Source organism: Belonocnema kinseyi, chromosome 9 (assembly GCF_010883055.1).
Source record: "Belonocnema kinseyi isolate 2016_QV_RU_SX_M_011 chromosome 9, B_treatae_v1, whole genome shotgun sequence".
In the NCBI taxonomy this organism is placed as follows: Eukaryota; Metazoa; Arthropoda; class Insecta; order Hymenoptera; family Cynipidae; genus Belonocnema; species Belonocnema kinseyi.
This window is the reverse complement of record NC_046665.1, coordinates 37,121,255-37,133,060: the sequence shown is the minus strand read 5'-3', so window position 1 is coordinate 37,133,060 and position 11,806 is coordinate 37,121,255. Positions and strand designations below refer to the sequence as shown.

Below are 11,806 nucleotides of genomic sequence, written 5' to 3'. Positions count from 1 at the left end.
ATTAATATTAATGATTAATGCCAATGCGTGCTAAAGAAAATAATAAAACTTTATTGGTGGAAACATTTATTAATCATTTCTACATACAATTCAGTGCCACATTCACTAGTAGTCAACAAAATGGTCGAAATTCAGGTTAGTAAATGATATATATAGTAGCAACATTAAAGTTTGAATAAGATTACCTATGTATCCTGATTGTACAAACATTATAGTATTGAACTCATTACACTGCTTATGAACAAGATCGAAAGCCGCATTTTATTAAACTAAAATGTAAGGAATGTTTCGAATGTTATTTTTATTAAGAAAATGCACTTTATTATGTTGCGAAATAATTTGCGTATATTATGTACATAAAATCTCTTAAATAATACATCGTATACTAAAACAAACCGACTGATTGGAACACTACAAAAGATTTCCACACAAAAAATAATTAAAATAGTCGTAAGAGACAGTGAAGCTGAGTATTGTATTCCAGGAAATTAATAGGAATTAAGGCAACCTGATAAATCCATTCTGAAACGTCTATGTTATTAAAATTAAAATTTCTAAGCATTTATTGTCATCTAAATAACAAACAGTTATTATTAGTTTAGTGAATAACTAAAAAAATAAGACTACAATTTATTTCGCATAGCCTATCTGTGTTTCTAAAAGTTATCTTAATCATTTTTTATCAGAATAGATTTGTTAGGTATGTATTTGGTTACTCATAATAATGTTTTCAAATTAAAATATTATTTATTATAATTAAGCAAACATCACAGATTTTGATTAAATTAAAAAGTGTTTTAATATAATTTCGAAACAACTGTGTCAGAATGTATTCGCACACACTTAGCTAGCCGTGTGCGAATAAAATCGGTTAGTTATTCGCACACTTCGCACGCAGTTGTTTCGAAAATTCGTATGTGTTGCTAGTATGCGTAGGTGGTTCATGAGTGTGAATCACCTACTTCGTGCCCTAGTATCACAATATACTATTGTAAAATGAACTATACTTATGAGCTATGACTGGTGCCTTAATACTTAGTGTTTGCAGTTAAAGATATTTGAGAAGCCAATCCTTTAATGATCTGTTTCATGAAAACATTTAACTGAATCCTGTAAAAAGAAAAGTTGGTTTAAAATAATGTTACCAAACATTACGATTAAATACTTGAATGCTTTGAAATCAGCATCGACAATGCTCTTAATGATGAAGTTTGGTGAGAAATGTAAAAAATATGTGAAATTCTACAATATGCAGAGCAGTCTTACTCGAATTCGATAGCAGGTCAGCTGGTCTGAACATGCGTGGGTGCATGAATCGAGGCAGAAAAGATATCCTTGGTCCAACTGGAATACTATTTCTAGCCCAAGGTCTGCCTACTGGCATCATTAGACCCATCATTATCGGTCTTGGCGAAAAGTTCTGTTAAATTGAGAAATTAAGTCAATTAGTTACTCGTAAAAGGTGGACCTTATACAGATAGTTCAAGTTTAAAAGTTCTTTTGCTTTTATTTGTAATTTCATATTGTAATACTTTTAAGAGAAGACTCTCAGAAAGTCAGCAGCAATTCTTGAAAATGATCCGCAAAGTGCTGAAATCTTTATTTATCGAACTGCTTGATGCATTCTTATTCCTAAAGACTAGTTTGAAGCTTATTACACTATACAGTATTTACTTTACCATTTGAAAGAATAATACTAGCATAGCTTACCCCGCAATACACAGGAACAGGGACTTGCTCTACGTAATGTGGTAGAGTTGGCATCCTTCCATCTCTAGACCTATCTTTTCCACGACTTTCAATAGATCTTTCTCTTTTGCGTTGTTCTCTTGATCTACCTCGAGATTCTCGATAACGTTTTTCATCAGCTCGATCAGACCTGAGAATTGCGCGTGGTAAATAATATTAGCAATAGGTTTTGCGACAAAATATTATCAGTCAAATTCTTCGTTAACAGTTATTTAAACTGATAAAGAGCAAGTAATTTCACCGTTTTGATTTTATACCTCATTTTCATGTTCTAAACGATCGCAAACAAATAATATAAAAGTTAAATTAATCATATTTTCTTACTGAGATGAATCATTTTTGTGCAAACTACCTTTTCCTTTCCGCATAGTAAGACCTTTCAGGAGACGGTTTACGTTTTAGTGAATTCTTATTATCTGAACGACGGATTGAATTGTGTTCAGTGAAATCTTTGGATCTATGCCTTCTCTCGTGTCCTTTACTTTGATCCCGAATATCACTTCTATCTCTGCAATACATACACACATTTGTATTACTCACTATTATAAGTATACAACAATTTTAGATATTGCTTTCTTAATTTGACACATACCAGTTCTTTTAGTAGAAGACAATAAATTTTAAAAAAATATTACCTTTCATTTGACCAGTTTCTACGATGATTACTTTCTATCTTGTGGATAGACCCGTCATGCCTATGAAAATAGGTTAACGATTTAAATTTTGTTATATTTTTAAAGAACTACAATGGTTTAAAAATATCCATATTTAAAAATCCTTGTATAAATTATTACATACAGTAGTATTCAAATCTGAAATAGTTCAAATTAATTGACATTTACAATCAGAAATGAGGTATATGTAACACTTAACTTGGATTATACTCAATGATATGTCTATTCCTGAACTTCAATCAGAACAAGAAAAGCAAAAAAAAAAGAAAACTTAACATTATATCATGATACATATATTTTATAGTGCATAGTATCATATAAGTATATTAATATTTTAAAGAATCTTACCTCTTATCGATGCTAAACTTACGTACTCACTATGGTAGCATTTCATAAATGCAACATTAAGTTTCAATGCAAACACTGATCTACCTTTCAAATTAAAGAATTGTTGTATCAAAAAATTGTTGTCATAAATGTAAATGTAATTTTTGGAGTTTTAGCACAAATATTTCTGATGTCTTTTTCTGTCAGTTTAGGATATTCTAAAGTTTTTAAAAGGAATCTGAAGTGAATGAACAAGTGCAAATTAAAATGATATTCAAAAATCATCATTTTCAGTGAAAGCATTGCAATGAGAAAACTGCGTCGGTTTGCGACATTGCGCCTCGTCCAATGTAAAATTTCTTCCTTCAGCAAAGCAGTATAGTAGCTAGAACAAAACAAATTGTAATAACACACACACAAAAGTATTGCCTGCTCTAAACACAATTCATATGTGAATAGTTGTAAATAAGGATCACTCTTGCAGAAATAGTGAACCCTTAAAGTTACTGTCCTGAAAAGAAATAATTTTATTATAGCACTTATAGTACATTAATATGGATAAAATAGTTTTCAGAAAAACAAACCTGTTAACACTGATTATGCTCGCAAATGTTTAACAGCTGTACTGCCAAACATAATTGGATAATTTTCAGTTGACAGAAAGTGTAAAATTAACTTATTTCGTCAACGTAATGGCATAAAATGTGTATATTGGACACGGATAATTTATATTCATTTTTATATATATTATTGAAAAGAAACGTTACAAAATAACAGATGTGATCATTTCTGTCAATCTCAGATTGTTTAAAACGGCAAATATATTTTCAGAAATAAAAATACTATCTGCTGCGAATTCAGTCAGATTATTTTGTGACAATTATCTCAGCTTTAGGTAAAAGAAAATATCTTATAACAAACCATGTTTCAAAGGGTAGCGTTTCAAAAGGGAACTAAACTGAAACCTGGATTTCGAAATCTCAGATTGACAATATTCTGAGAATTGATGTCTTTGGCAGTTTCCCGACGAGGGGACCCACGATACAGAGAGAGAGAGAGACGGTGCTCAGTCAAGCGTGACAGCCAGCATGAGGGTCGCACTCTCAGTGCGTTAGTTGCATTATCTCATGTGACAAAGTTATTTATAGTTTATATATTGTAGACAAAACCTCCGAAACACTGATATTTTTCTTTTTTTTTACACAGAAAAATGTATGAAAGAAGTGAAAAATAAAATTGTTTTGTCCACTATATACAACTTTTTCACATGGGATGCGTTAAAATCCAACAGAAGTAACTTATGTGTTCCTGTCTGTTTACGTTTGTATTCCCTGGACTTAGAACCAACGCTACTGCAAGTCATGCCTAAAAACGTTATTCATTCCAGGTTTCAGCATGGGAACATTTTAACCATTTTTTTAGGATTTTAATCATAATTGTGAGTACAGATAGCACAACTAGTTAAGTTAAAAAACAAATATTTCTGATATTTTTCTTTAGAAAACAATACATTTTACCCCCAAAACAATTCCGTGACATCACCAAGTTTAGACTACTCCGATTTCATGTCAGTACTGAATTGAAGCGTGAAAATTTGGAGTGAAAAATAATATTAAGTTCCAAGAAAACTGTAGACAATAAATCAAATTATAATCATTAATTAAAAAAAGCTATGCAAAAATATTATGTAGATGTACGCTCACCGTATTTTGGTGAGCCTACACACAGTCAAGCTTTAAAGAAAACAATCTCATTTTCGCAAAAATGACGCTTACACCCTTTTGAAACAGCACCCTTCATTTCATAGCCTAGATTCTTAAATCTTCGTAGTTTTCATATCCTTTCATACATAGTCGTTTTACTACTAGATTTAACAATACGTCAGTGAAAACTTTCATCTCACAATAACTAATTTATTCATTGTAGTATATTCAGAAATTTCAGATAGCTAGAATATTCAATTATTTCAACCTTGGATTATAATGAATGCTATTAACATAAATTATAGGTCCTAAAATAATATGTAACTCGGTACACTTTGTGTCCTTGTTAGTGAACAATGTTCTATTTTTTAAAATATTGTCTTCAAAGATAAAGAAGACAGAATTATAAACTTTCTTTTTTGTTTAAATTAAAACATGGAAAAGCAAAAATAATATACCTTGAAACTATTTTGCTGCTTTGGATTTTATCAAAATTTACAGACTAATATTATCGAACAAAATTTACAATATTATAAATTGCTTGCATAAATTGAATGTTTAAAAAATTTTTTAAAATTGAATACTTCTGGTGGTTTATATACATTAGACAGGATTGTGTTTTTTTCTTAGAAAATTAATTGTTTTTAGAATATTATAAATATTACTCATAGATTGTGATGTTCACAACTAGAAACTTCTTTTAAAATATTTAAATAAATATATAAATTTGTAGTTAATATATATAATTTGAAAATTTGTCATAAGGAGAACCGCAGGATTTCGCCGGGAGCGGGTGCTAGTCTGGAAAATTGCACCCGCTCCCAGAGAAAGCGCGGTAAAATTTCAGCCACAACCACGTATGTATGTATGTATGTATATATATAGTTCTTGATATAGTTAATGATATAAATCGCAATTGTAGGGGAAACCACCCTACAGTAGATAATCATTAATTAAAGATACTAATGTATGTAAAATAAGTAATTTAACGTAATAATAGTTACGATACGTGCCAATATATTAAAATTAGTGATTATACACTATAGGTATGTAGGACCTGAATTACGAAACAACCAAATACTGCTGTAAATCCACAGAATTGGAAGTAATTCTATCAATATTAAGTAAAAGATTATGTTATACAAACCTATATTTCATACCTTGGATTTTTAAATCTGCTTAACTTTCATATCTTTTCTTACATAGTAATAACAAAAGTTTGCCTTAAAAACTATGAGCTTTTTTTCATATCCAACACTGACAATGACAAATTAGTCATGTCGTGTTACTACTATATTCACCAACGTAATTACAAATATACGTTAGAGAAAACTTTCTTCTCATAATGTTTATGTATTATAGTACCTTGGGGATTTTTAAAAGTTTGATTCCTTACATTATAATATTTTTCTAAGGAAAAAGAAATGAACATAAAGTGCAGGGCCTAAAATTATATACAACTCGATAACCGTAGTGACCTTGTTAGTAAAAAATAATACGATTTCTAAACTCCTAGTTTCAGAAAAAAGCAGAAAGGCTCATTAACTTTCTATTTTTTAAATTGAAATATAAGAAACTAAAAATAAAATAGAACGACATTCTTTCACATTTTGCAAAGTTACTTAATATCTTCTGAAACTATTTGAATGCTTATTATTAAATCTTACTAATTTTTTTTTAATCTCTTTAAAACTTCTGAAATATTTTGTAATAAATTCAAACCAGTCGATACTTAGAAATGTGTATGAAATTTTTAAAACATCCACAAATATTAGGTAAAATTTTGAAAACTACCTAACAAAAATTAGTGAGATAATCTACATTCTCTGTTATCAAATCATTTACAATTACTGTAATCTCTCAAAACCATCTTAATTCTAAATATTGCAATATTTTCATCGATTTTGATATAACTGTATAATTTTTTATATAACAGCATACTCATGAGTAAATTCATATCATTAAAAAAGCAATCTCAGTGCATTTGTTTTTGACATTAACAAGATTCAGGCAAGAGTGAGGGAATCGTAAATATTACGATAAAAAAATACTACTACTATTACTCAATACATATTTTGAGATAAAAATGTTAGCCGTATCGGAAAAAAATAAAAATATAGTTTTTAATAACAATTAAATAATTTGAATAAGTAAAAAATACATTTTTCATATTTTTTCCCGGTAAGTAAACAGTTTCCTTTCACAATAGGTTTATTGATTAAGGTTTATCAACAATCCCCCCATTCCAGCACAATATCCACAAATGTCAAAATGCATTATCCATATTATTGCGTTGAAAAGCCACTACATCTAATTTAAAGTTGCTTTTCATGATACCAAAAATATTTGACAAGGACATATACAAATTACTTTGTAAACAGCTATGTACAAAATTTATTTAAATTTGTTTGGACTTTTGTATGCAAAGGTAAAATAAATAAGAAAATTTTTCACGTTCAATTTCATATTAAAATAAAAACTTATTTAAAGAAAGGTTATTAATTTGCATAGCCTCTTGAAATTTTTAATCGATTTCGTGAAAAGCCAGAAAGCTTTTAAGAGAGAAGATTCGCTTTTCTAATTTTTAATTAAAAATCAAATTTCGTTCAACGCAAAAATAAAATTCTAAAAAATGTGCTGTAGTGGCTCTTCAACGTCGCAATGTGTGATTTAATGAAATATGGTCGCCCGTACTAAGGGACCACTCTGTTGGTTCAGAAAGTTCCTAAAAACAATATTTGGAGAAATCCTATTAAAAGCCCTCAGAAAAATTTTTGAACTCATATTGATCCTTAAAGTGGACCCCTACCGAAAGGACGACCACACAACATATATTCTGATAAAATTTAGAAAGAATATTTTCGATTATACTTAAAAATACTTATTTACTGAAAAGTACTTTGTAAATACTAAAAATGCGAAATGGGCAGTGAGAAACAAATTCACAAAATGAAAATATAAAATAGTCCTGCAGAACAAATTAATATTATCATTTCCTAGATTCAAAGTGTAATATTATTTTTATATGCTGGTAAATTTAACTTGTTCTTGTGTGATTGTTTACTCATTCCATAATATTTCGCATTCTCAATTTTGAACATTGTACAGTGCAATATCGTTAGCAAACAGCTAATGTTTGCTGAATCACGAACCTGGAAGCACCAATTAAAGAATCCTTTGAAGCACTGTGCCCATGCCTTCTCAAAGAACTTACAGACCTAGAGAGTCTTCTCAATGAATGGTTCGTTTTTCCTATAGAAAACAATATACAATATAGACATATATATTTTTCCCGATTTGAAATTATGAAGGTTGCATAAAAGTCAATACTTTTATGGTTTTATATAAGAATTTTAATATTTATTCACTATAAAATATTTAAATATCAAATTTACTCAATAACATTTATCCACATTGCATCACTTTTGTATCTAAAACGAAAATTTAATTTAAAAATAAATTATGTAAAAAGTACATTACCTAATCTTGGAGAATCTATTGTTTTAACCGTGCGCCGCTCCTCTACTTCATTATTGGTAGTTCTTTCACGTAATTTTAACTCCTCTCGATCAAATAATGGCCTTACACCTTCATCTATTACGATTGAAATTTAATTATTACACATTTAAAAACAAAATAAACATTCTTTAAATGTAACAATTGCTACTGAATGGTAGATTCCCTCTATCCATGATGCAAAATCGCAACAAGGGTTAATTTTCAACCTCTGTCAGACTTTTCAGTCAATACAAAAATTCATGTAAAATGTTACACTTTCGACTAAAAGTGAATTTACTACAAAATAGTTCAATTTTCAACATAAAAGTAATTATCAATCAAAAATGTTATAATTATTTTTCTAACTAAAAAAATCAATTTTCTACAAAAAAAGGGCAAATTTTCAATAACAAAAATATATCAATTTCCAGCCAAACATAGTCGAATATAGATTTAGTGCTCCCGAGAATTTACTTTGCGCGGCGGGGACGGTTGAGAGGTGATGCGGTGTTCACTTAGGCGTCACAAAACAGAGAAACCTGGAGACAAAATAGTTAAGAGACTGGATACAATGTCACGGTCAATCCCAACATTAATTATAAATCCAGGTTTTCACAGTATTTGTAGACAAAAAAAATTAATTTTTAACAAAAATGATGAATTCTCAGTAAAAAATGTAATATTTTATACTAGAACGAAAAAATCATTAAATTTAGGACAGTTTATTTAAATAAAAAGAGATCCATTACCAACAAACCTGTTTAATCCTGAACAAAAGCGATTAGTTTGCACCTAAAACATTGCATTTTAAACAAAAAATTCAATTTCTACAAAAAAAAATAATTTTCCACAAATTGGTTAAATTTACGTCTAAAGAATAAGAAGTGAAACTTTAACTAAAATCATGAATCTTCCACAAAAAGATGAATTTTTAACAAGTTAGTTTATTTATCGACCAAGTATTTAAATTTCCTTTCAAAATTATTAAACTTGTATTTCATTGATTCGGACGTGAAAATAACTTAAGAAATTATATTGACTACGAACACCCTTACCTCCTAAGCATGTAATTTCATAGCGAAATTTCACAATTTATCTTTTATATCAATGCACAACTCCATATTATGTCGAAAATATCATTTTTCTTCATGTATCATTATAACGTTTTAAACTACGATCTACGTTTTGTATGATTCTTAGCAAATATAGAATTTTACAGATATGGTTTCTATTTTAAAAAAAAGCAAACCAAATCACATTACCCCCTCGTCTTTTTAATTTGACTTCTTCAAGATTAATAATATCACGTTGAAGTTCGCAATATGTAGCCATTCCTTCAGGAATATTGCGATGTATGTCCACTTTTATGCTGCGAAGTTCTGTTTTATTAAACTTTAGTTCTTCGGGGCCCGCAAATAATGGTATATTTCCACCAGCTGATTCGATCCTGATAATATAGAATATAATCAATTCTTTTAGATGATAAATTTGACGCATACTAAATTATAATGTTTTACTTGCTATTGCATCAATGCGTTTCACATTGGAAAAAAAAATTCACAATCTACGCAGCTAGATTTTAATTTTTATCCGATCAAAAATTGTACTTCCGGATTTATTATGCACTAATTAAGGAAAACCAAATAAATAAAAAGAACATATGGTGGCTGTAAATTACTTTCGATGTAAAACTGGTACTTGAAAACGATTTCTTTTATATTTATTAAAAATATTTTTTTTCCTAAAGAAACGTATTAGAAACGAAATAGAACATTACGAAACGATTTTCGCATTCCGAATGCGACCTTTTCAAATCTTTACTTATTTAGGTTTTGTAGCAAGTCGCAATATATTATATGTATATTAGAGCCTATTTTTGTTTATTTTGTAAATGCAAAATTTTGAATGTCTATGTTTTGCAAAATGAATATATAAAATTCTGTAAAATGAATAATTTTTTCTACAAATTTTTTTTACAAAATCCTAAGCTAATAATATATGGTTGAATTAATATAATTATTCACATGCATCGTACTTTTACTTAGAGACACGTTTAGCTTATGTAATAGATAAAAAGATAGCAGGCAATACTTACTTCCGCGACATAACTGAAGGTTTAGAAACACGTCTTGGCCGGTTGCAGTTCAAATTTTCAAAACCTCGAGATTTGCTTCTGTTTTCGTTTTGATTTTGATTCGATAATTGTTCTGAACTACCCTTAGAACCCAGAATTGCTGCTCTTTTTAATTCATACTCCAAAATCATTTTTTGTTTACGTATTTCATGCTCTCTTTCCCTCTCTTGTTGTAATAACCAAGCTTCTCTTCGCTTATCCATTTCTGCTTCACTTCGTATATGGTAAATCTTTAGATCACTAACCGTTATTTTTAGCAGAACTGATTTCTTCAAATGAGGAAAATAATATCACAGTTTAGAGTTGTTATTAACTAAAGTGGGAAGTCTTAAAAAGCCGGTATCACAATTCACAAGACACTATGTAATTTGTAACTGCAATGTTATAACTGCGGATTGCGAAACACAAGTGAACACACAAGCGAGAGATGATTCGAATGCAGTCGAATGTTGGAATTTTTGAGGACACAACCATGACGCAAGGATTTGCGCACAGGTATTGCTGTGATTGGTCCTCTCGAACCACCAATCAATATGTTACAATTTTTCGTTAAAGCGGAAACGGAAGTGACGCATTTTTAAATATTTTTCACAATGAGGGTCGTGCGTGGCAATTTAGTCAAGAGTAGATCTAAAATTTTGGTTAAAAAAATAAGTACTGTATGTTTTTAGCAAAATTTAAAAATTGTGCAACAATTTTGAAACGGAGTTTTTAATAATTTCTCGAGTGATATTATTAAAGTGCTTTTCTAGAAACAACCAGAAGTTTCTAAAAAGCGGCTAAATGTTTAGTTAAAATCTAATGTTTTTTGAGAAAATGAGATTTCGGTAAATTTAAATGTCTGCTAAATGAATACTACCGGTAGCTTAATAATAAATAATGTACCTTAATATGAATAACTAATATATAATATAAAATAATAAACCTTACCCAATTGAAGAAAACGGTTTAGTGTATAAATATTTTAATCTTGAACTCTTAATGTTAAATTTTGGTCTAGTAATAAATCAAAATGTCAGATGACACGAAGTGTTCCTTATTATGAGCATGTTAAAATAATAATTTTCAGAATTGAATTCCGCGTAAATTATTACTGCTACCCTTGTAAAAATTCCCGCACTAAGTTCCCGGTAATAAGAGTAGAATAGAGAAAAATTAATATTTTCAGATTTCAGCGCAAAAGTGAAGATTATTCTATTCTTTTGAATGTGTGATTTTTCCATCGGTATCAAATGTCATTATAAGAATAGGATATCTCAGAAACTAATTCATTTCTATTTCCCTAGCGAACGCCGCATAGAATGGATTTTTTCGCCCGAGATACAAACGTAAATTGTACTATAGTAAAAACAACTGGAAAAATTTAGACGAGAGCCAAATTTGGTAAAGAAAACAAACATTTGTCGACCTATAAATACGAATTTTATTCCCCGAAAGATTTTTATAAAAATCTCTTCGAAACACTTTTATTGCAACAATTTAATTGAAGAAAAATATTTGTTATAAAAATAAAAATAGTACAGATTTTACATACAATTCTTAAAATAAAAAATCTGTGTCTCAAAGCACAATCCAATCCGACTATTCTTTCGAAAGTTGTACGATATACAGACAACCACACATCAATAACAACGACGACGTAGCCGCCAGAGAGACAGACAGATGCCGATGTAAAAAGTTGTTTTTCTGATTCAAGGAGCCTCAAAATGTCGAAATTTCAT

The 11,806-nt window shown here is 29.4% G+C and overlaps 1 protein-coding gene across 1 annotated transcript; it reads right to left on the bottom strand.

Moving 5' to 3' along the window:
- Nucleotides 1-892: 892 nt before the first annotated feature.
- LOC117180474 (peptidyl-prolyl cis-trans isomerase G-like) lies at nucleotides 893-10,478 on the bottom strand. Its single transcript, XM_033372973.1, has 9 exons — nucleotides 10,047-10,478; nucleotides 9,214-9,398; nucleotides 7,934-8,047; nucleotides 7,606-7,705; nucleotides 3,004-3,135; nucleotides 2,102-2,257; nucleotides 1,711-1,879; nucleotides 1,267-1,420; nucleotides 893-1,110 (listed from the first exon to the last, which is right to left on the bottom strand). The coding sequence occupies exons 1-9, from the start codon at nucleotides 10,286-10,288 to the stop codon at nucleotides 1,100-1,102; spliced, it is 1,263 nt and encodes a 420-aa protein (XP_033228864.1). The 5' UTR covers nucleotides 10,289-10,478; the 3' UTR covers nucleotides 893-1,099.
- Between the last annotated feature and the right edge of the window lie 1,328 nt (nucleotides 10,479-11,806).

What these genes read in the sequence shown, in the direction of transcription:
- LOC117180474 (XM_033372973.1), bottom strand. Translation starts at nt 10,288, where the DNA reads ATGGATAAGCGAAGAGAAGCTTGGTTATTACAACAAGAGAGGGAAAGA. An exon ending in CCTTCAGTTATGTCGCGGAA is followed by an intron (nt 9,399 to 10,046) that starts GTAAGTATTGCC and finishes CTATATTATCAG; the next exon opens with GATCGAATCAGCTGGTGGAA. An exon ending in CAAATTAAAAAGACGAGGGG is followed by an intron (nt 8,048 to 9,213) that starts GTAATGTGATTT and finishes CAATCGTAATAG; the next exon opens with ATGAAGGTGTAAGGCCATTA.